At 51.6% G+C, this 25971-nt stretch overlaps 1 protein-coding gene across 1 annotated transcript in view; it reads left to right on the top strand.

Annotated features, from left to right (window-relative positions):
- Window positions 1-4130: 4130 nt before the first annotated feature.
- The window catches only part of LOC141191746 (isovaleryl-CoA dehydrogenase, mitochondrial-like), a 40632-nt gene continuing 18791 nt past the window's right edge, over window positions 4131-25971 (top strand). The window contains exons 1-2 of the mRNA XM_073661673.1: window positions 4131-4430; window positions 6959-7045. Coding sequence (XP_073517774.1) covers window positions 7001-7045 — 45 coding nt within the window. The 5' untranslated portion in view covers window positions 4131-4430; window positions 6959-7000. The remainder of the gene's footprint in view (window positions 4431-6958; window positions 7046-25971) is intronic.

Raw genomic sequence — 25971 nt, forward strand, 5'->3', positions numbered from 1 at the left:
TTTGACTTGGCCATTCTAACACCTGGATATGTTTATTTTTGAACCATTACATTGTAGATTTTGCTTTATGTTTGGGATCATTGTCTTGTTGGAAGATAAATCTCCGTCCCAGTCTCAGGTCTTTTGCAGACTCCAACAGGTTTTCTTCCAGAATGGTCCTGTATTTGGCTCCATCCATCTTCCCATCAATTTTAACCATCTTCTCTGTCCCTACTGAAGAAAAGCAGGCCCAAACCATGATGCTGCCACCACCATGTTCGACAGTGGGGATGGTGTTTTGAGGGTGATGAGCTGTGTTGCTTTTACGCCAAACATATCGTTTTGCATTGTGGCCAAAAAGTTTGATTTTGGTTTCATCTGACCAGAGCACCTTATTCCACATGTTTAGTGTGTCTCCCAGATGGCTTGTGGCAAACTTCAAACGAGACTTTTTATAGATATCTTTGAGAAATGGCTTTCTTCTTGCCATTCTTCCATAAAGCCCAGATTTGTGCAGTGTATAACTGATTGTTGTCCTATGGACAGACTAACCCACCTCAGCTCTAGATCTCTGCAGTTCATCCAGAGTGATCATGGGCCTTTTGGCGGCATCTCTGATCAGTCTTCTCCTTGTTCGAGATGAAAGTTTAGAGCAGTGTTTCCCATACTCCAGTCCTCACAGACCCCACAGGTCATGTTTTCAGGATTTCCATAGTATTGCACAGGTGAGAAAATTCCTGATGCCTTGATGATACTTCCATCACCTATGCAATACTAAGGAAATCCTGAAAACATGACCTGTGGTGGTCCGTGAGGACTGGAGTTTGGGAAACACTGGTTTAGAGGGACGGCCGGGTCTTGGTAGATTAGCATTGGTCTGATACTCCTTCCATTTCAATATGATCGCTTGCACAGTGCTCCTTGAGATGTTTAAAACTTGGGAAATCTTTTTGTATCCAAATCCGGCTTTGAACTTCGCCACAACAGTATCTCGGACCTGCCTGGTGTGTTCCTTGGTCTTCATGGTGCTCTCTGCACTTGAAACAGAACCCTGAGACTATCACAGAGCAGGTGCATTTATACAGAGACTTGATTACACACAGGTGGATTCTAGTTATCGTTACCAGTCATTTAGGACAACATTGGATCAGTGGATTCTAGTTATCGTTACCAGTCATTTAGGACAACATTGGATCAGTGGATTCTAGTTATCGTTACCAGTCATTTAGGACAACATTGGATCAGTGGATTCTAGTTATCGTTACCAGTCATTTAGGACAACATTGGATCATTCAGAGATCCTCACTGAACTTCTGGAGTGAGTTTGCTGCACTGAAAGTAAAGGGGCCGAATAATATTGCACGCCCCACTTTTCATTTTTTATTTTTAAGTTTAAAATATCCAATAAATTTCATTCCCACTTGTTGATTCTTCCCCCAAAAATGTGAATTTTATATCTTTATGTTTGAAGCCAGAAATGTGGCAAAAGGTGGAAAAGTTCAAGGGGGCCAAATCCTTTCACAATGCGCTGTATCTACCACTCGCTGACCTCCCTCTGTGAGAAGCTGATGGTTATTAATGATGGAATACAATGTTTTATTATAGCGGTGAGTGCTGCATTCACTTCTTACACTCATTCATGTGGATTTGTCTGATTAGTGACCTGCACCAGCTTATATCATGGGGCTGCTCAGAGTATAAAAATTTACCAAAAAGGTGTGTTCTGTTTATTTTCTTTTGGTTTCCATTTTTTTTTACTTTTCTTCTTTTTTTTCTTTACGTGGATCTTTCTGTAAAAAATAAATAAATAAAAAATAAAATATAGTCAACCTCTGGTATGCTCTACTACCATGAGATCCCCATAATAAAGGCAGAATTTAATAAAGGGTTACACATTTATCCAAGACATTGAAAGTTATGGTTAAAAAGGTAAAAAGACTTTTCTTTTTTTGCAGCAAAATTGGCTACAATTGCCCAGACAGGTTATATTTGCCCACAGCGTCGGAGTGGGGAGACTGGGGCCCACCCTACAGCTAGATGCAGATACCTGTTAGCCTTTATCCCCGTTATAGTGGGACCTCGACTGTAAAACACAGGCGGCTCCTGCACATCTACTGTGCGCACAGCACAACTGGGATGGACAATTACGGTCGTTTGCATTAAAGGGCTTCTTTGGTGAAAACAAGTTATCACCGATCCATGGGCTCCTCAGGATTGGTGATAACTTAATGATCGTTTGGGTCCGACCATTGGAAACTGCACTGATCAGAATTGGGAAGTTTTATCCCTGACAGGACACTTTTATCCCCATTTTAAAATGCAGCGGCAGGTGGGATGTCTGACCGCAGATTCATTCATTCTCTTTGGGGCTTCCAGAAAAAAACAAGAGCAGCGCTCGCAGCCTCTGAGGGAATGAATGGATCAGTGGTGAAGTCGCACATGCTGCTCCAGTCTAATGGGGAGAAAAGCTCCACATTCTACTAATCGGTGTGGGTCCCAGCAGTCAGACCCCCACCAATCAATACCTTATCACTTATCCTTTGGAAAGGTGATTACTTGTTTTCACAGTAGAATTCCTGTAAGTGCATCTTGTTCCAAGTATTTAATCACAAATCTAAATAAAGATTATTCTCCTAATATCAGAGAGAACAATTGACTGCTGTACACAACACACTCCACTTTTTCAAGACCAATAATACCACATTCAAGGGAGAACTAAAGTGACACTGTGACCAGACCACATATTACCAGCATAAAGCGACCGAATAATCCCACGTAGAAGGGAGAAATACAGCCACACCGTGACCAGACCACATATTACCACCACATAGTGACCGAATAATACCACATATTGTATAAGGGACAAATATTGCAACACCATGATCAGACCAGATTTTAGCAGCATATAGCGACCAAATTATTCCACATAGAAGGGAGAACTACCGTCACACCGTGAGCAGACCACATATGACCACCACATAGTGACCGAACAATACCACATATTGTATAAGGGACAAATATCGCCACACCATGACCAGACCAGATTTTAGCAGCATATAGCAACCAAATTATTCCACATAGAAGGGAGAACTACCGTCACACCGTGAGCAGACCACATATGACCACCACATAGTGACCGAACAATACCTCATACTGTAAAAGGGAGAAATATCGCCACACCATGACCAGACCAGATATTACCAACATATAGCGACCAAATAATTCCACATACAAAGGAGAAATACCACCACACCATGTCCACACCACATAGTGACCAAATAATAACACATACAGGGATAAATACCACACCATGACCGGACCAGATATTACAACATAGTGACCGAATATTACAATACTGATCATTAATGAAATGTCCTCGGATGCACATTCAGTTGAAACCAGTGGGCCCCCTCTACATCCTGCTCAGGGTCCTGCCAAGGACCCTGGCCCACCGGATAATCGTCCAGTGTCCCGGTGCTCCAGTCAGACCCTGTTTGCCCACCAAACTCATCCATTTAAATGTCTGATTTTAGAGTTTGCATTGTGTTCCTTTTCTTAGCTTATAAAAACATAATAATTATAGTCTATGGACCTTTTCTGATGCTGATGGTTCACAAAAGAAATTTGAGACATGTTTGATTGTAATCTGATTTGCAGATAAAACTGGCCCATTCAAATGATTGGATTGCCAAAAAAAGATCCATTTGCATCCTTGTTCTGTATGTTTTTCACTGACTAATGTTAGAAGTTTGTAAATCTTCATCACTTTTTTTCTCTCATCAATAGGTGGCAGAAAATGTCATTTTACAACATGAGGAGAGAAAACTTCATTTCATCACTTTACCTGATGGGCCCATGCAGGGTCGGACTGGCCTGGTGTGATAAATTCCCGGTGGGCCCCGATGAGAGAGTGAGAGAATTGGTAACGGGGGCTCTTAAAAAGTGCGGGCCCTTTAAAAGCGCAGCCGAAGGAAATGTAGCGTCGCGTGCGGCGCTCATACTATTCAGTGGTGACAGCGGGTGACGCGCATAGTCACATGACAGGAGGACGTGTTCTTGGTGGGCGGTGACACGCACCGCGCTCTGCTTTCCCGCTGGTGGCTGGCAGTTGTGTGGTGTCAGGTGACACGCTGACGTCACGCTCTCCTCTCCCTGCTCCCCTGCCGGTTTTTGATACGCCGACGCCGCGCTCTGCTCTCCAGTCCCGGCTCCTGCTCCCTTGGAATTGGCCTTGTAACACCGGCTCCCGTCCGGGTATGTAACACCGCACCAGCACCGCGCACCGCCCTCTTCTCTCCTGCTCTCTTGGCCTTTTAAGCCGGCTCCTGGGCTGAGTATGCGGTGACCTGCACTCTGCTCTCTCACCATCACCCTGGAAACAAGGCTGCAGGCCTGGCTACAGCTCTCCCTGCTTCAACTTCAAGTCAAGTGCAATAGCCACATTTTTCTGGGTGAGTGTTCCCAGCATTGGTCATCATCCATATATGGAGGGGTCGCAGGCTGGTCACATGGGGACATGGATGGAGACATGGGGCTGAAGGGGGGGCTGGATGGACCCGTGGGGACATGTATGGAGACATGGGGCTAAAGGGGGGGGTCTGGCTGGACCCGTGGCGACATGGATGGAGACATGGGGCTGAAGGGGGGGCTGGTTGGACCCGTGGGGACATGGATGGAGACATGGGGCTGAAGGGGGGGCTGGTTGCACCCGTGGGGACATGGATGGAGACATGGGGCTGAAGGGGGGGCTGGCTGGACCCATGGGGACATGGGGCTGAAGGGGAGGCTGGCTGGACCCATGGGGACATGGGGCTGAAGGGAGGGCTGGCTGGACCCATGGGGACATGGGGCTGAAGGGGGGGCTGGCTGGACCCATGGGGACATGGGGCTGAAGGGGGGCTGGCTGGACCCATGGGGACATGGGGCTGAAGGGGAGGCTGGCTGGACCCATGGGGACATGGGGCTGAAGGGGAGGCTGGCTGGACCCATGGGGACATGGGGCTGAAGGGGAGGCTGGCTGGACCCATGGGGACATGGGGCTGAAGGGGGGGCTGGCTGGACCCATGGGGACATGGGGCTGAAGGGGGGGCTGGCTGGACCCATGGGGACATGGGGCTGAAGGGGGGGCTGGCTGGACCCATGGGGACAGACATGGGGCTGAAGGGGGGGCTGGCTGGACCCATGGGGACAGACATGGGGCTGAAGGGGGGGCTGGCTGGACCCATGGGGACATGGATGGAGACATGGGGCTGAAGGGGGGGCTGGCTGGACCCATGGGGACATGGATGGAGACATGGGGCTGAAGGGGGGGCTGGCTGGACCCATGGGGACATGGATGGAGACATGGGGCTGAAGGGGGGGCTGGCTGGACCCATGGGGCCATGGATGGAGACATGGGGCTGAAGGGGGGGCTGGCTGGACCCATGGGGACATGGATGGAGACATGGGGCTGAAGGGGGGGCTGGCTGGACCCATGGGGACATGGATGGAGACATGGGGCTGAAGGGGGGGCTGGCTGGACCCATGGGGACATGGATGGAGACATGGGGCTGAAGGGGGGGCTGGCTGGACCCATGGGGACATGGATGGAGACATGGGGCTGAAGGGGGGGCTGGCTGGACCCATGGGGACATGGATGGAGACATGGGGCTGAAGGGGGGGCTGGCTGGACCCATGGGGACATGGATGGAGACATGGGGCTGAAGGGGGGGCTGGCTGGACCCATGGGGACATGGATGGAGACATGGGGCTGAAGGGGGGGCTGGCTGGACCCATGGGGACATGGATGGAGACATGGGGCTGAAGGGGGGGCTGGCTGGACCCATGGGGCCATGGATGGAGACATGGGGCTGAAGGGGGGGCTGGCTGGACCCATGGGGCCATGGATGGAGACATGGGGCTGAAGGGGGGGCTGGCTGGACCCATGGGGCCATGGATGGAGACATGGGGCTGAAGGGGGGGCTGGCTGGACCCGTGGGGCCATGGATGGAGACATGGGGCTGAAGGGGGGGCTGGCTGGACCCGTGGGGCCATGGATGGAGACATGGGGCTGAAGGGGGGGGCTGGCTGGACCCGTGGGGCCATGGATGGAGACATGGGGCTGAAGGGGGGGCTGGCTGGACCCGTGGGGCCATGGATGGAGACATGGGGCTGAAGGGGGGGCTGGCTGGACCCGTGGGGCCATGGATGGAGACATGGGGCTGAAGGGGGGGCTGGCTGGACCCGTGGGGCCATGGATGGAGACATGGGGCTGAAGGGGGGGCTGGCTGGACCCGTGGGGCCATGGATGGAGACATGGGGCTGAAGGGGGGGCTGGCTGGACCCGTGGGGCCATGGATGGAGACATGGGGCTGAAGGGGGGGCTGGCTGGACCCGTGGGGGACTTATGGATGGAGGCACGGGGCTGAAGAGGGGGCTGGCTGGACGCATGGGGAGACACATGGAGGTGAAGGTGGCCAAGTTGGGGACCTGGATGGACACATGGAGGTGAAGGGCGGCAAGCTGGACACATGGGGACCTGGATAGATATATGGGGTGGGGTGGGATGCATATATGGGGGGGACAGGGTGGACACATGGAGGCCCGGATGGATATATGGGAGGGGCAGGCTGGACACATGGAGACCAGAATGGATATATGGGTGGGGGGGGGGTCAGGATGGATAGATGGGTGGCCTCGCTGGACAAGGGACTTTATTACTGTTTAGTGGCCAGATTGAGGAACTTTATTAGTTTATGATGGCGAGTGGGGAACATTATTACTTTAGAGTCCAATTAGGGACATTATTACTTCTGTAATATAATTTACTTTTTAGGAAACTGTTTTCCATAAGAGGGGACAAAAGGGGGGTCCTGTTACTGTGCAGGGCGCCACTATGTCGCTTTATTTCTTCAACTGGTGTAGTGTAGAAGCCTGGGGAAAAGTGGGAATGTGCTCTAAAAGAGATCAGTTATTGATAACTGTGTGTTATTTTCTGCAGAGATGATTCCTCGCTGGAAGAAGTGATGGCGGACTGTGCCAAATGAAGAAAAGCGAAGATGAAGAACTTCACCTAGAGACATCACTGGTGAGTCAGTGTATTACTGTACACTTACACTATATAGTATATTCAGAGCTCCTGTGTATGTCACTGGTGACCAGTGTATTACCTATACACTATATACAGAGCTCCTGTGTATAATGTCATCGGTAATCACTGTATTACCTGTACACTATATACAGAGCTCCTGTGTATAATGTCACCGGTGATCACTGTATTACCTGTACACTATATACAGAGCTCCTGTGTATAATGTCACCGGTGATCACTGTATTACCTGTACACTGACACTATATACAGAGCTCATATGTATAGTGACAGTGTTGTTAGTATTGTGGTTTGTATTCCTGATCAGTATTGTAGTATTTGGTCACTATGTGGTGGTAATATGTGGTCTGGTCATGGTGTGGCGATATTTGTCCCTTTTGTATGTGGTATTATTGGTGTTATTATAGTGGATTATGTTGTGTATGGCGGTCATTTGTTCTCGCTGAGATTAACTAGGAAAAGATTTTTTTCCATGAGGCCACGGCTTCACTATCAGTATTTGGTCAGTATTGTTTCTCAGTAGTGAGAGGCAAAAGCAGGAGTGGGTGATAAATCCAGAATTGGTGACTTGTTTCTATTCTACCTTTTCTCTGATTGTTCCTCACCTGGTTTTGGCTCCCACTCCTGAGAATAATCCTGACTGAATACTGATAGTGGGGCTGTGGCCTTAGAGATGAAATACTTGGAGCAGAGCGTCAGAGATGCACTTACAGGGGTTCTCCGGTGAAAACAAGTCATCATCTCTCCACAGGATCAGTGATAACTTATTGATTGGTGGGGTCTGACTACTGGGACCTGCACCGATCGGCAGAATGTGGAGCTTTTCTCCCCATTAGACTGGAGCTCATGTGCGACTCGACCACTGATCCATTCATTCCCTCAGAGGCTGCGAGCGCTGCTCTTTTTTGGAAGCCCCCAAGAGAACGAATGAGGCTGTGGTCAGACGTCCCACCTGTCGCTGCATTGTAAAATGGGGATAAGTGTCCTGTCAGGGATAAAACTTCCCCATTCTTCCAATCAATAAGTGATCACCTATCCTGTGCAGCCCATGAATCTGTGATCACTTGTTTTAACCACAGAAGCTCTTTCATGCAAACTCCAGAAATTGTCCATCCCTGTTCTAGTCTGTGCACAGTAGATGTGAGGAGCCGCCGGTCACTGCTCCACTATAACAGGGAGAGCAGAGAAAAGAGATCTGCATATTGCTGTAGGTGGCCCCTAGAGTCAGTGTCCCCTGTGGCCCCAGACGCCCCAGTCCGACCCTGCTGACATCTGATTAAGGCCTAAGGCCCTGTTCACATGTCAGGTTTTAATCAGTGTTTTTTTCTCATTTTCATCTGATTTTGGTCAGTGTGGCAGTTTTTCTCCTCAGTGGGGCATATTTTCTATATGTAAAGTAAAAAGCTAAAGGTTTCCTAGCCTCGCTTGCCCGGCCTATAGACACTGGAGAACAGGCAGTACAGGCAACATGGTTGGTTCTGGCCATTTTTCTGACAGACTCATTGACTTCAATAGATGATCTTTATCTACAAATCAGATGGAAATCGGACCGGTCTCAGTTCTGATTTACAGATCAATCGTCCACAAAAAATAGAGCTGTAAACCTGTCCCCGGTCTATAACGGAGCATATTCTACCTGTTAGAGAAATAACCAGACGTGAAAAGAGCCGTGTGCTATTCTTACAGGGAAGGGGCCACCATTTTATGTTTTGTATTAATAATTATTGATTATGTAATCAATTATTTTTAATACAAAATTAAATGTCCGACTTTATTAGTTTTTTAGTTATTTATGCTGACATTGGCCACTGGGGGCTGCCATTTTTATTTGGGGGGTGTAAGAAGCGCTCTTACACACCTCATTTACAGCAGCCCTGGCCATAAGAGACAGTAGTCTGTCACCGACCCCATCTCTAACATTAGAGGCCGCTCCTCCTGCCTCTAGCTGTGACCTGGGCACGCCCCCTTGGCTGTTCAGGTCGCAGCCGTGGGAGGAGATTGCAGCCATCTTTGTGGAGCCTGCAGTGTAAGCTGCACATTCCCCCTGTCGTCGCACGCACTGCTCAGTCAGAGCGTGCCATGACAGGAGCTGCCAGGGAGGAAATGCCTGGGAGTGGACGTCCCGAGTGAGTATCTGCGGCGGCGCCGTGCGGTGATCTCAGCTTCTCTGCTGTTATCACCGCCGACATCTTCAGGCAACACAGACACAGCGCTGCGTGGGAACGTGGAAGGTGAGTAGAAGCGTTTATTGTTTTGTTTTTTTCTCCTTTGCATTGAATATATGGGGGCATAAACCCACCAGGATGGAGGAGGAGTCATAAACCCACCAGGATGGAGGAGGAGTCATAAACCCACCAGGATGGAGGAGGAATCATATACCCACCAGGATGGAGGGGGGGCATATATCCACCAGGATGGATGGAGGGGGGGCATATACCCACCATGATGGATGTAGGGGGGGGGCATATACCCACCAGTATGGAGGGGGGGATATACCCACCAGGATGGATGGATGGAGGGGGGCATATACTGACCGGGATGGATGGAGGGGCATATACACTTACCCAGGATGGATGGATGGAGGGGTATATACACCTACCCAGGATGGATGGATGGAGGGGCATATACACCTACCCAGGATGGATGGATGGAAGGGTATATACACCTACCCAGGATGGATGAATGGAGGGGCATTTACACCTACCCTGGATGGATGGAAAGGCATTTACACCTACCCAGGATGGATGGATGGGTATTTACACCTACCCAGGATGGATGGAGGGGCATATACACTTACCCAGGATGGATGGAGGGGCATATACACCTATCCAGGATGGATGGATGGAGGGGCATTTACACCTACCCTGGATGGATGGATGGAGGGGCATTTACACCTACCCAGGATGGATGGAAGGAGGGGCATTTACACCTACCCAGGATGGATGGATGGAGGGGCATTTACACCTACCATGGATGGAAGGATGGAGGGGCATTTACACCTACCCAGGATGGATAGATGGATGGAGGGGCATTTACACCTACCCAGGAGGGATGGATGGATGGAGGGGCATTTACACCTAGCCAGGATGGATGGATGGAGGGGCATATACAGTATAGACCAAAAGTTTGGACACACCTTCTCATTTAAAGATTTTTCTGTATTTTCATGACTATGAAAATTGTACATTCACACTGAAGGCATCAAAACTATGAATTAACACATGTGGAATTATATACTTTACAAAAAAGTGTGAAACAACTGAAAATATGTCTTATATTCTAGGTTCTTCAAAGTAGCCACCTTTTGCTTTGATGACTGCTTTGCACACTCTTGGCATTCTCTTGATGAACTTCAAGAGGTAGTCACCAGAAATGGTCTTCACTTCACAGGTGTGCCCTGTCAGGTTTAATAAGTGGGATTTCCTGCCTTATAAATGGGGTTGGGACCATCAGTTGTGTTGTGCAGAAGTCAGGTGGATACACAGCTGACAGTCCTACTGAATAGACTGTTAGAATTTGTATTATGGCAAGAAAAAAGCAGCTATGTAAAGAAAAACGAGTGGCCATCATTACTTTAAGAACTGAAGGTCAGTCAGTCCAAAAAGTTGGGCAAACTTTGAAAGTGTCCCCAAGTGCAGTTGCAAAAACCATCAAGCGCTACAAAGAAACTGGCTCACATGAGGACCGCCCAAGGAAAGGAAGACCAAGAGTCACCTCTGCTTCTGAGGATAAGTTTATCCCAGTCACCAGCCTCAGAAATCGCAGTTTAACAGCAGCTCAGATTAGAGACCAGGTCAATGCCACACAGAGTTCTAGCAGCAGACACATCTCTTCAACAACTGTTAAAAGGATACTTTGTGCAGCAGGCCTTCATGGTAAAATAGCTGCTAGGAAACCACTGCTAAGGACAGGAAACAAGCAGAAGAGACTTGTTTGGGCTAAAGAACACAAGGAATGGACATTAGACCAGTGGAAATCTGTGCTTTGGTCTGATGAGTCCAAATTTGAGATCTTTGGTTCCAACCACCGTGTCTTTGTGCGTCGCAGAAAAGGTGAACGGATGGACTATACATGCCTGGTTCCCACCGTGAAGCATGGAAGAGGAGGTGTGATGGTGTGGGGGTGCTTTGCTGGTGAGACTGTTGGGCATTTATTCAAAATTGAAGGCATACTGAACCAGCATGGCTACCACAGCATCTGGCAGTTGCATGCTATTCCATCCGGTTTGCGTTTAGTTGGACCATCATTTATTTTTCAACAGGACAACAGGCTGTGTTAGGGCTATTTGACCAAGAAGGAGAGTGATGGGGTGCTACGCCAGATGACCTGGCCTCCACAGTCATCAGACCTGAACCCAATCCAGATTGTTTGGGGTGAGCTGGACCGCAGAGTGAAGGCAAAAGGGCCAACAAGTGCTAAGCATCTCTGGGAACTCCTTCAAGATTGTTGGAAGACCATTTCCGGTGACTACCTCTTGAAGCTCATCAATAGAATGCCAAGAGTGTGCAAAGCAGTCATCAAAGCAAAAGGTGGCTACTTTGAAGAACCTAGAATATAAGACATATTTTCAGTTGTTTCACACTTTTTTGTAAAGTATATAATTCCACATGTGTTAATTCATAGTTTTGATGCCTTCAGTATGAATGTACAATTTTCATAGTCATGAAAATACAGAAAAATCTTTAAATGAGAAGGTGTGTCCAAACTTTTGGTCTGTACTGTACACCTACCCAGGATTGATGGAGGGGCATCTACACCTGCCCAGGATGGATGGATGGAGAGGCATCTACGCCTACTCAGAATGGATGGATGGATGTAGGGGCATATACATCTACCCAGGATGGATGGATGGAGGGGCATATACATCTACCCAGGATGGATGGATGGAGGGGCATTTACACCTACCCAGGATGGATGGATGGAGGGGCATTTACACCTACCCAGGATGGATGGATGGAGGGGCATTTACACCTACCCAGGATGGATGGATGGAGGGGCATTTACACCTACCCAGGATGGATGGATGGAGGGGCATTTACAACTACCCAGGATGGATGGATGGGCATTTACACCTAGCCAGGATGGATGGATGAAGGGGCATATACATTTACCCAGGATGGATGGATGGAGGGGCATATACACCTACCCAGGATTGATGGAGGGGCATCTACACCTGCCCAGGATGGATGGATGGAGGGGCATCTACGCCTACTCAGAATGGATGGATCGATGGAGGGGCATATACATCTACCCAGGATGGATGGATGGGGGGGCATATAAACCTACCCAGCATGGATGGATGGAGGGGCATTTACACCTACCCAGGATGGATGGATGGAGGTGCATACACACCTACCCAGGAAAGATGGAGGGGCAGATACTCCTACCCAGGATGGATGGATGGAGGGGCATATACACCTACCCAGGATGGATGGCGGGGCACATACACCTACCCAGGATGAATGGAGGGGCATATACACCTACCCAGGATGGATGGATGGAGGGGCATATACTTCTGCCCGGCATGGATGGAGGGGCATCAACACCTACCCAGGATAAATGGAGGGGCATATACACCTACCCACAATGGATGGAGAGGCATCTACACCTACCCAGGATGGATGGAGGGGCATCTACACCTGCCCAGGATGGATGGAGGGGCATCTACGCCTACCTAGAATGGATGGATCGATGGAGGGGCTTATACATCTACCCAGGATGGATGGATTGGGGGGCATATAAACCTACCCAGCATGCATGGATGGATGGAGGGGCATATACACCTACCCAGGATGGATGGAGGGGCATATACACCTACCCAGGATGGATGGATGGAGGGGCATACACACCTACCCAGGAAAGATGGAGGGGCAGATACTCCTACCCAGGATGGATGGATGGAGGGGCATATACACCTACCCATGATGGATGACGGGGCACATACACCTATCCAGGATGAATGGAGGGGCATATACACCTACCCAGGATAGATGGAGGGGCATATACTTCTGCCCTGGATGGATGGAGGGGCATTAACAGTTACCCAGGATGAATGGAGGGGCATATACACCTACCCAGAATGGATGGAGAGGCATCTACACCTACCTAGGATGGATGAATGGAGGGGCATCTACACCTGCCCAGGATGGATGGATGGAGGGGCATCTACGCCTACCCAGAATGGATGGATCGATGGAGGGGCATATACATCTAGCCTGGATGGGTGGGCATATAAACCTACCCAGCATGGATGGATGGATGGAGGGGCATATACACCTACCCAGGATGGATGGATGGAAGGGCATATATACCTACCCAGAATGGATGGATGGAGGGGCATATACACCTAACCAGGATGGGGACCATATACCATATACGAAGATGTGGCCATATACAAGTATGGGGAGGGCATATACTGTGGGGCATATATGGGACCATTACGCTGTAGAGCACTATATGGGGCCATTACGCCTTTGGCTCACCATATGCGGCCATTACGCCTTTGGCTCACCATATGTGGCCATTACGCCTTTGGCTCACCATATGTGGCCATTACGCCTTTGGCTCACCATATGTGGCCATTACGCTGTGGCTCACCATATGGGGCCATTACGCTGTGGCTCACCATATAGGTCCATTACGCTGTGGGGCACCATATGGGGCCACTGAAGTTCTCCACCGAGGGGGTTAGAAACTCCTATTACAGTTACTGATGATTACTGCACGGCTCCTGTCACACAATTATGTTATAGCCTACTGACTTTGTACTTATATATAAAGATGATAATCATAGTGTCTTTTCAGCAGGGACAGATGTTACAGACTTTGCAGTAACTAATAAAAATGATGCCTTAAAACATTCTCTCATTATTCTGGCATTTAGCAAATATTAAAAATTATGGTAATCCTAATTGACCTAAAACGGGAAAGATTTATTCTGATTTCATGTCAGATATTGAGAAAAACATGCAGATGTGTCTATTTATACAGTGTATGGAAACTTCTGATTTCAACTCTGTGTGTGTGTGTGTGTATATATATATATATATATATATATATATATATATATATACATACTAGCTATTGAACCCGTTCTACGCCCGGGTGGTGAGCATTTTTATTGGTATATCGTCTCCCATGCTGGTATGTGCTGCCCCCATCCTGTACCCACCATCCAATCCCGGTATGCGTGGCACCCCTCACCCCCAATCCTGGTATGCATGGCACCCCTCACCCCCAATCCTGGTATGCGTGGCACCCCTCACCCCCAATCCTGGTATGTGTGGCACCCCTCATCCCTATCCTGGTGTGTATGATATCCCTCATCCTGGTATGCATGGCACCCTATCCCTCACTCCCAATCCCGGTATGCGTGGCACCCCTCACCCCCAATCCCGGTATGCATGGCACCCCTCATCCCGGTATGCGTGGCACCCCTCACCCCCAATCCCGGTATGCGTGGCACCCTCACCCCCAATCCCGGTATGCGTGGCACCCCTCATCCTTATCCTGGTGTGTGTGGTATCCCTCATCCTGGTATGCATGGTACCCCATCCCTCATCCCTATCCCGGTGTGTATGGTATCCCTCATCCTGGTATGCATGGCACCCCATCCCTCATCCCCAATCCCGGTATGCGTGGCACCCCTCATCCCCAATCCCGGTATGCCTGGCACCCCTCACCCCCAGTCCCGGTATGCCTGGCACCCCTCACCCCCAGTCCCGGTATGCGTGGCACCCCTCACCCCCAGTCCCGGTATGCGTGGCACTCCTCACCCCCAGTCCCGGTATGCGTGGCACCCCTCATCCCCAATCCCATTAAGCTTGGCACCCCTCATCCCGGTATGCATGGCACCCCTCATCCCTATCCTGGTATGTTTGGCACCCCTCATCACTATCCTGGTGTGTATGGTATCCCTCATCCTGGTATGCATGGTGCCCCATCCCTCATCCCGGTATGCATGGCACTCCATCCCTCATCCCCAATCCCGGTATGCGTGGCACCCCTCATCCCCAATCCCGGTATGTGTGGTACCCCTCACCCCCAATCCCGGCATGCGTGGCACCCCTCACCCCCAATCCCGGTATGCGTGGCACTCCTCACCCCCAATCCCGGTATGCTTGGCACCCCTCACCATCAATCCTGGTATGCGTGTTACCCCTAACCCCCCAATCCTGGTATGCGTGTTACCCCTAACCCCCCAATCCTGGTATGCGTGTTACCCCTAACCCCCCAATCCTGTTATGCGTGGTACCCCTCACCCCCAATCCCGGTATGCGTGGCACTCCTCACCCCCAATCCCGGTATGCGTGACACTCCTCACCCCCAATCCCGGTATGCGTGGCACCCCTCACCCCCAATCCCGTTATGCTTGGCACCCCTCATCCCGGTATGTGTGGCACCCCTCATCCCTATCCTGGTATGTATGGCACCCATCATCACTATCCTGGTGTGTATGGTATCCCTCATCCTGGTATGCATGGTACCCCATCCCTCATCCCGGTATGCATGGCATTCCATCCCTCATCCCCAATCCCGGTATGCGTGGCACCCCTCATCCCCAATCCCGGCATGCGTGGCACCCCTCACCCCCAATACCGGCATGCGTGGCACCCCTCATCCCCAATCCTTGTATGCGTGGCAACCCTCATCCCCAATCCCGGTATGCGTGGCACCCCTCATCCCCAATCCCGGTATGCATGGCACCCCTCAATCCCGGTATGGGTGGCACCCCTCACCCTCAATCCTGGTATGCATGGTCCCCTCACCCCCCAATCCTGGTATGCGTGTTACCCCTCACCCCCCCCCAATCCTGGTATGCGTGGTACCCCTCACCCCCCAATCCTGGTATGCGTGGTACCCCTCACCCCCCAATCCTGGTATGCGTGGTACCCCTCACCCCCCAATCCTGGTATGCGTGGTACCCCTCACCCCCCAATCCTGGTATGCGTGGTACCCCTCACCCCCCAATCCTGGTATGCGTGGTACCCCTCACCCCCCAATCCTGCTATGTGTGGCACCCCTCACCCCCCAATCCTGCTATGTGTGGCACCCCTCACCCCCCAATCCTGCTATGTGTGGCACCCCTCACCCCCCAATCCTGCTATGTGTGGCACCCCTCACCCCCCAATCCTGCTATGTGTGGCACCCCTCACCCCCCAATCCTGCTATGTGTGGCACCCCTCACCCCCCAATCCTGCTATGTGTGGCACCCCTCACCCCCCAATCCTGGTATGTGTGGCACCCCTCACCCCCCAATCCTGGTATGTGTGGCACCCCTCACCCCCCAATCCTGGTATGTGTGGCACCCCTCACCCCCCAATCCTGGTATGTGTGGCACCCCTCACCCCCCAATCCTGGTATGTGTGGCACGCCTCACCCCCCAATCCTGGTATGTGTGGCACCCCTCACCCCCCAATCCTGGTATGCGTGATACCCCTCACCGCTCAATCCTGGTATGCGTGATACCCCTCACCGCCCAGTCCTGGTATGCGTGGTACCCCTCACCCCCCAATCCTGGTTTGTGTGGTACCCCTCACCCCCCAATCCTGGTATGCGAGGGAACCCCTCACCCCCCCAATCCTGGTATGTGTGGTACCCCTCACCCCCCAATCCTGGTATGTGTGGTACCCCTTACCCCCAATCCTGGTATGTGTGGTACCCCTTACCCCCAATCCTGGTATGTGTGGTACCCCTCACCCCCCAATCCTGGTATGTGTGGTACCCCTCACCCCCCAATCCTGGTATGTGTGGTACCCCTCACCCCCCAATCCTGGTATGTGTGGTACCCCTCACTCCCAATCCTGGTATGCGTGGTACCCCTCACTCCCAATCCTGGTATGTGTGGTACCCCTCACCCCCAATCCTGGTATGCGTGGTACCCCTCACTCCCAATCCTGGTATGTGTGGTACCCCTCACCCCCCAATCCTGATATATACATGGTCCCCTCACCCCACAATCCTTTTATGTGTGGCCCCCTCATCCCTTTCACACTGTACACAAAAAAAAACAAAAAAAAAAAAGTTACACTCACCTTTGTAATAAAGGTAACCAAAAAATTAGAGAAATATTACAAAAATACTGGTACATACTGAGACAAGATCCCCTTCTACGGGATGTACTACCAGAGAGACCAGGCATCACCTTTAGAAGGGGTAAAACACTCAGAAACATTATAGCACCTAGTCGCTTGAAAAAATCTGTAGTGAAAAGCTCTGGAAAAAAACAAACGTCTCTCCAATCTAAAACTACTAATCCTATAATAAAAAAGACAACCAATACACTCAATGGCACTTTTAAATGCAACCAGAAAAAGTGCCAATGCTGCCAAACAATAACCCATGGCCATCAATCTATCACCTCCAATAGTACAGGAGAAACCTTTCCCATAAAACATCACCTGACTTGCACTAGCAGCTATGTTATATATGTAATTACATGTAGTTGCGGAATGCAATATGTTGGCCGGACGACACAGATGGTCAGATCACGTTTAAACGCACACCGACATAATGCAAAAATTGGGCTACTATCACATAGCCTATCGAGACATCTCTTACTAAATCATAATAAGAGCTTTGAGATAAGTTTGACTCCTGTCGAAGAAATTCCGCAGAATATATCAAACAGAATCCATCTACTGAACAAGAAAGAGGCTTTCTGGATGTACAGATTGCGCTCTCTACATCCGGACGGCCTCAATGATAAACTGGAGAACATATAGAACATCGAATTAGATCAGGGCAGCGTTGCTGACCAATAGAAATATATAGAAAGAATGGAATATATGGTAACCCAGGCTAGATATTTTTTATGATATATTCTTGGGTTTGCCCATAAACCCCTGACTAGTGAAGCCAGCATCATGAGGACATCCACAGCATAGAAGTAAATACCAATGAGAGAAACACAATAGACCCTGGAGTGTGGACTACACGAGTTCAATCCCAATAGAAAAAACTAACTTATCTAAAAAGTTCCCACAGCAATTAAAGATATAGAACTCACAATATGATTAGATTAATGTAATATGATTATTCTTTTTATTTTTTAATTATTTTTTTTTTGTGTTGTGTTTTCTCTCATAAGAAAAGTTTTTCTAGTAAAAGAAGTATAATATAATAGTCCTAATATGATCATTGAATATATGCTGTATGTGTGGATAATGCTATAGATTTACATTTTTTTATACATCCACTCATGCTGTACACTAGTGTTGAGCCACCCCCGTAGTGTTCGAGTTCGGTTCGGTTCGTCGAACACCCGTGTGTTCGTCGAACTGTTCGTCGAACACCTTCGAACACCGTTAAAACCAATGGCAGGCAAACAAAAACACATAGAAACACATAGAAAACACCTTCAAAGGTGTCCAAAAGCTGACAAACTGCTCAGAAGACACAACTAACACATGGAAAAGTGACAAGTACATATAGTCATGTGAAAAGAAAAGAGGTGGAGGAGTAAAAGGAGGGGGAGACACAGATATAGGCATGTCATGCCCTTCTAAAATCCAAAAAGTGAGAAGCCGACACGGCCAGTCCGTTCCTGCCTGTGCCACCTCCGTGTCGCCGGGTTTGTGCCAGAGCCGCGGTGGACCCTGACGGCCAGCCCCCCTATCCCAATACTGGTGCCTGTCCGCCGGTGGGTCGAGGCCCCCCACGTTGGGGGGGGAGTAACATCTGCAGAAGAAAGACCATCTTCCAGCCAAACTAAGATGTCGACTTCTTTTCGTGGACAATGTGATACGATCCCATTCTTACGGACACGCCCATCGCTACAAATTCTAGATGAGGCACAAAAACAGCAGGTGCTTCAACGGATATCAAGTGCTCCTTCAAGTGGGCTCTCCATCACCTCAATTTCAACATCACAAATACTCCAGTCCTCAGAGGTGTCACCCCAATCGCACTTGCTTCCTCACAGCTCCCAAGTCTCCAGCTGCCCGTCTGAGTATGGGATAACACAGATGGCTGAGTCTGCCCAGCTGTTTACTCATACTATAGCCTGGGAAACGGAGGTCTGCTCCAGAGCTTCTGTTAAACCAGATGAGGAAATGATCTGATCCGATGCCCAGAATCTTTATAAGTTGGATCCAGGACCAGATGAAGAAGGTTCTGAGCATAATGTAGACCCTTGTTCCCAAACTGTAACTCCTGTTGGTGGAGACAATGATGAAGACGATGATGAGACTCAAATACCTGATTGGAGCGACAACTTGACTTTTCGGTCAGGGCAGGAAGAGGTTGGCTCTGAGGGCGACGGGTGTGATAACACACAGGGTGATGATGACGAGGTTGGAGATCCCACTTACTGTCAACCCACAGTCACAGTCGATGAGGTCAGCAGAGGAGGTGGAGGAGGATGTGACTAGCCCTGGGGATGGGGATGACTCGGTACCCGGACATTTGCCTGGCCTTGGGGATGTCGCGGTGGTCGGCTCCCTGGCCCGTACCCTGGGGTCTCTCTTTAAAAGGGTGGATAATTGTTAATTTTATAAGAGTTCATGACGCCACCTGTGGTATCTGGTGACAAGCACCAGCGCTGCAGCAGTCCACTGAGGCCGGTGATAAGGCAGCTCGATGGTATAGCTCCCCACAGGTGGAGCTAGGTCTCAGGGCAGCGTATGCAGGGGGAATGCAGGACAGGCGAGACCCAGCTGGATCAGAGCAAGAACGGGAACGGACACGGTAGTCACTTCAGTACCTTTTACTGGTGGAAATTCAGGCACATCCCGGAGCACTGTAGGGTGAAGGGTGCATATCAGGATCCTCCCCAATGAGCGGGTGTAGGGCCTCCTGTTTCTTGCCTCTGCGCAGTAAGTTTCTGACCTGCCTGGAGCTAGGCCTAACTTTGTCTCTGTCCTGCGCTGGCTGACCTTGTGGTAGGGCCTTCTCTTGGAGTTCACGCTCCCAGTATGCGGGGCCTAAGCGTCTCCTGGCTCTGTTACATATCAGCACCTTAGCGATCCTGGGACTTGTAGTTCTCCAGGGATTCCGGTTATGCCTTACTGGGTCATAGAGATACCGGTAAGCTCGGATCCTGTGTCCGGTAAATGCTTCGGGGTGAGCTGGTTAAGCTCCTCTGCCCCTTATGTACTAACTCGCCACTCGCCTTCGGCCTACTCGGGCCCTCACTAGGCTATACACACTAACGGCAGCTTGCCGCGCTTCATTGATCTTACGGCACCGGCACACCTTAAGCTCTATCTGGGCTCGCTGAATCTAGCAAGCAGGAGCTTCGTGCTCCACTGCTGAACTATTAACTGCGTTCTCTAGACTAGACTGAGCTCCACTGCAGACTGACCTCTCTTAGGCTTCTCTACTGCAGGAACTCTTCAGAGGAACTGAACTGCCTAGCTCCACCTTCCCTATTTATATCCCTAACGGGCTCCCTCTGCTGGACTGAGGTGGAAGGTGGAGATGTGTGAATGTGACTCGCCCCCTGGGCCGTGGGGCACGCGGATCCGGGCGATAGGGAGATGCTGGGAGTAGTAGTGGCGGCCCGGTCCCGCGGCTCAGGGTGGTCAGACCAATGGTAGTCTGCTACTGTACTTTAGATAATGTCCGACTACGCCACCCGTGGATTGCGGTTATTAGGAACCGCCGCTGCAAGGCAGTCCGCTGGGGCTGATGATGGGTGCAGCTGAGGTGATGTGACTCCCCACGGGAAGAGTGCAGCCCCAGGGCAGTGTAGTGGATGGTGGGAGTGATGGTAGTGCGAGTCCCGGTGCTGATAGTGCTGGAGGCGCGAAGGAGCACACAGACAACAAGTTAAAGTCCAGGGTCTTTACTCACAGTTCGTTTGTTCCGGGTCACTTCTGTCAGCAGTGACCGCCCGAGCCGTGCTGCGTCCACCAGGTGAGGGGCTCGGTCAACTCCCAGGCAGCTCAGGAGCATGGCACAGGACCCCCTTTAATCCTTTCTCTGGCCTGCCTTACCAGTGACCCACTTTTGTCCAGCTGCCGCGGACTTGTGCGGTTAAACGTGGGCCCCGTCCTCCGCTGTCCTATATGGTGCCTTCCTAGCAGGTTTGATGAGGTGTCGCACCAATAGATGATCACGACGACCGGTCTTTGGCTGAGGGTTGTTTCTCCTCCACCAACTTGGGATCCGGTACCCTTAATCTGCCTGACCCTGCACCCTGGATTCTCGTGGGTTCTTAGGGTCCCTTCCACCTTCTTGTTCCTGAGCCCTTCTGTTTCTCTGTCTCTCCTTCTTTGCAGTTCCTGTTCTGTTCCTTTCTGTTCCTTTCTCTTGGAGCTGAGATGAGCCAGAATCTCAGCTCCCCTTCACCTCCTCCTCGGCCTCTCACTAGGCCCTCCTGGAGTAGAGCTCCTACAGAGCCTCTACTCCCTGTCTTCTCCTCTGGCTGAACTGACCCAGAACTAAGATGGTGCCCACCTTTTATACCTCCCTCTAGCCATGAGCCCAGGTGACCAGCAACCAATGGGCTCCTTCCTACACTCAGGAACCGCCCCCTATCTGCCCCTACAGTACTGGGTGTTCCACCCCTCCCTCCCCACTCCAGCAGGGACATGGTCGGTCGTGCCTGCACTTATGTCTAGTGGGAGCACCGTTGAGCTGTCCCTCGGAAATGGGGTGCGTGTGCTGCATGCAGCTAACTGAGCCCTGGTCCACACTCCATCCTTACCCGGGAGTGGAATACCACACCTCTGGCAGAGGTGCAATACCCCTGTAGCGGCCGAGCCCTCGGGGCGCTACATTCCCCCCCGGTAAACCACAGCACGTCCTCGGGCTGGAAAAGAGCAAAAACAGATAATTACAGGACATGCAAAAACTTTTTCAATAACTTTTCACATCAGAAAACAGGTAACATGGTTCAATTCCCTTTATGGGAAACACTCCTCTTCTCTTGCCACTACCACAAAACACTTTGCTAATGCCTCTGGAACTCTTTTGTCACTTATCATATGAAACGGTCTCAAAATTATGTAAAACATTTTCTAGCAGCATATTAAACTTTCTCATGTAACACATTTTTAAGTAAAGCACATTCTTGGATTCTTGGCTGCGGTGCAACTTGCAACCAGGTAAAGGTGCAACAGTCCAGTAAATCTTGAGGTAGACGTTGCGGTTTTTGTATAAAACCAGTAGGGGGCGCTTTAGGAAGCGCAACTATATACAAAGGGTTGACCGCTCTCAGTCCTCGGCCAGTTTTGGGAAGGGAATGGCTGCTCACAGTCCTCAGCCTGATAGGGGATGAGGGGCACACAGGTAGCAGTTCAATATTTGTCCCAACGGGGACCACACTTTCAAGACGGGAACAGTCCCAAAAACAGTTCTGATACCCTGACGGGTAACTATGTACACGGGTACTTTGCTACTTACTAGTAGCGGTGTCCTCCATATGCTCCTTCTTCCTCCTCATATGGTTCTTCAGACCCGTCCGGGTCCTCTTGGCTCTCCTCATAGCCGCGGTATTGTAGCTCCTCCTCGGTGAGCCGATGAACATGTAGGGCGTATGGTCCTTTTGCACCCACGTGGCGGGTAAAGGCGACCACATCACCAGGGTACAGGTCACGGCCACGATGCCCCTCAGGTAGATGACTCTCCACGTCCCTGCGGGTCACAAAGACCATCGCCTGCGGTTTCTGGGCCCCTGATGAAGCCCCAGCCGTTCTCCATGTGGAACTTGACTACGGTCCCGGTGATTCGGGGACCACGGGCTGCTTGGGGGTCTTGGCGGGCCTTGCGCTTTTGTTCAGCACTCTGGACTTGGAGCCGTTCCTCCCTGACGCGCCTCTCTCGTTGCTCCCGCTCAAAGGTCGCCAGTTGCTGGTGACAGGCCTCCAGACGACGGACCTCGTCTGTCCGGGTCTCTTGAGAGAACCCCATCAAGTTCTCGCCGGTGGAGTCCCACGCAAATTGGACGTCTTCTAGTGGGGGTAGGGTGACCTCGACGGGTTCAGGAGCCGGTATCAGAGGCTCGCGCGGGGGCTGGGCCTTCCATGGATGATTGCCGGTCACTTCAGCCGGCCACTCCAGCGGCAGTCCATCCGGACCGGTGTGATGGGCAAACAGGTCCACGCCCAGCGATGGTATAGTGGGGGGACCTGATCTGGGAGCAGCGCCCGGGGGCACTCGGCCTTGCGACCAGGCCGGGGGTCTTGTGGCTGCGCTAGGTGGCAGTCCCATCCGGGACAGGGGCGCAGGCTTGGCGATGGCGCCCGGGTCATAAAATGTGGGCACCACATTTTAAAAAAGACATAGACAAACTGGAGCAAGTTCAGAGTAGAGCGACCAGAATGGTGACTGGTCTGCAAACCATGTCCTATGAGGAACGGTTGCAGGATTTGGGAATGTTTAGCTTGCAAAAAAGAAGACTGAGAGGAGACTTAATAGCTGTCTACAAATATGTCAAGGGCTGTCACATTGTAGAAGGATCATCTTTATTCTCATTTGCACAAGGAAAGACTAGAAGCAATGGGATGAAACTAAATGGGAGGAGACACAGATTAGATATTAGAAAAAACTTTTTGACAGTGAGGGTGATCAATGAGTGGAACAGGCTGCCACGAGAGGTGGTGAGTTCCCCTTCAATGGACGTCTTCAAACAGAGGCTGGACAGACATCTGTTTGAGATGATTTAGTGAATCCTGCTTTGAGCAGGGGGTTGGACCAGATGACCCAGGAGGTCCCTTCCAACTCTACATTCTATGATTCTATGATCCAGGCCTTGCGACCGGGCCGATGATGCTTCCTGCTTTACGGCACCCGGGGTCAAGGGGCATGGCGCTGGGCGGGGCGTGGCCGCGGCGCTCGCCGCTTGAGGCCTAGCCGGGAGCAGTGGCTGCGCGGCAACAGGTGCGGTGAGTGGGGCCTCTGGTGCTGCGACGGGAGGCTGGGGCAGGCTTGCGGGTGCTGGGCTTGGGGTGGTGACGTCCCCTTCACTTGCCTCAGTCCTCGTGGCTCCCTCTGCGGCGTCGCCTCCGGTCCTCTCTCCTCCTGCGCCGTCCTCCGAGGCAGGCAAACCGCGGGGTGCGGCTGAAGCCTGTCGCTGGTGGGTCTCGGCCTGCCGGGCCAGTTCCTCTCTCCACTCGGTGAGTGCACTCCGCTGCGCCCGGACCATCCTCCGCTCTAGGTCCTCCAGTGCAGCTTGCGCACGCTCCGGATCTCTGGGGAGCTGCGCCAGGACTTCTGCTAGGCTGCAGAACGGTTCGGCCTGCAGCAGGCTTCGGGCCAGGAGGCTGGTGCTGCTCAGGGCGTCCATTCCCGGGTGCGGTCTGTCTGGACTGATCCAGACCACTCCCTGCCCCGCAGTTTTCTTTCCTATCCGCCCCCATGGGGGGTGGTCCTGGAGCATTCTGCTGACAATCACTCTCAGGGGCAGCCCCCCCACGTTGACGGACATTTCCACAGCAGTGCTCATGGTTGTTGGGGGCGGGCTTCCTCTTTGGCGCCATTCTGGGATCCGGCCCACGATGGGAGGCGGCCTCCTGTGGTCTTTTGGCGCGCACATTATGGCGCTCGTTCTTCTGGGGCGGGCGCCATCTTTAGTACCGTGAAACAGTCTCTTTTCAGGCGCGCAGTACCCGTGGTTAGCGGGCACGAAATCCTGCCGACTACGCCAAAGCTGACTCGCCCCCTGGGCCGTGGGGCACGCGGATCCGGGCGATAGGGAGATGCTGGGAGTAGTAGTGGCGGCCCGGTCCCGCGGCTCAGGGTGGTCAGACCAATGGTAGTCTGCTACTGTACTTTAGATAATGTCCGACTACGCCACCCGTGGATTGCGGTTATTAGGAACCGCCACTGCAAGGCAGTCCGCTGGGGCTGATGATGGGTGCAGCTGAGGTGATGTGACTCCCCACGGGAAGAGTGCAGCCCCAGGGCAGTGTAGTGGATGGTGGGAGTGATGGTAGTGCGAGTCCCGGTGCTGATAGTGCTGGAGGCGCGAAGGAGCACACAGACAACAAGTTACAGTCCAGGGTCTTTACTCACAGTTCGTTTGTTCCGGGTCACTTCTGTCAGCAGTGACCGCCCGAGCCGTGCTGCGTCCACCAGGTGAGGGGCTTGGTCAACTCCCAGGCAGCTCAGGAGCATGGCACAGGACCCCCTTTAATCCTTTCTCTGGCCTGCCTCACCAGTGACCCACTTTTGTCCAGCTGCCGCGGACTTGTGCGGTTAAACGTGGGCCCCGTCCTCCGCTGTCCTATATGGTGCCTTCCTAGCAGGTTTGATGAGGTGTCGCACCAATAGATGATCACGACGACCGGTCTTTGGCTGAGGGTTGTTTCTCCTCCACCAACTTGGGATCCGGTACCCTTAATCTGCCTGACCCTGCACCCTGGATTCTCGTGGGTTCTTAGGGTCCCTTCCACCTTCTTGTTCCTGAGCCCTTCTGTTTCTCTGTCTCTCCTTCTTTGCAGTTCCTGTTCTGTTCCTTTCTGTTCCTTTCTCTTGGAGCTGAGATGAGCCAGAATCTCAGCTCCCCTTCACCTCCTCCTCGGCCTCTCACTAGGCCCTCCTGGAGTAGAGCTCCTACAGAGCCTCTACTCCCTGTCTTCTCCTCTGGCTGAACTGACCCAGAACTAAGATGGTGCCCACCTTTTATACCTCCCTCTAGCCATGAGCCCAGGTGACCAGCAACCAATGGGCTCCTTCCTACACTCAGGAACCGCCTACTATCTGCCCCTACAGCACTGGGTGTTCCACCCCTCCCTCCCCACTCCAGCAGGGACATGGTCGGTCGTGCCTGCACTTATGTCTAGTGGGAGCACCGTTGAGCTGTCCCTCGGAAATGGGGTGTGTGTGCTGCATGCAGCTAACTGAGCCCTGGTCCACACTCCATCCTTACCCGGGAGTGGAATACCACACCTCTGGCAGAGGTGCAATACCCCTGTAGCGGCCGAGCCCTCGGGGCTCTACAAATGTTTATGGGGGCCTCT

This window comes from Phyllobates terribilis, unplaced genomic scaffold, assembly GCF_046119375.1.
Source record: "Phyllobates terribilis strain yellow unplaced genomic scaffold, ASM4611937v1 Scaffold_52__1_contigs__length_9100884, whole genome shotgun sequence".
NCBI classification, from domain to species: Eukaryota; Metazoa; Chordata; class Amphibia; order Anura; family Dendrobatidae; genus Phyllobates; species Phyllobates terribilis.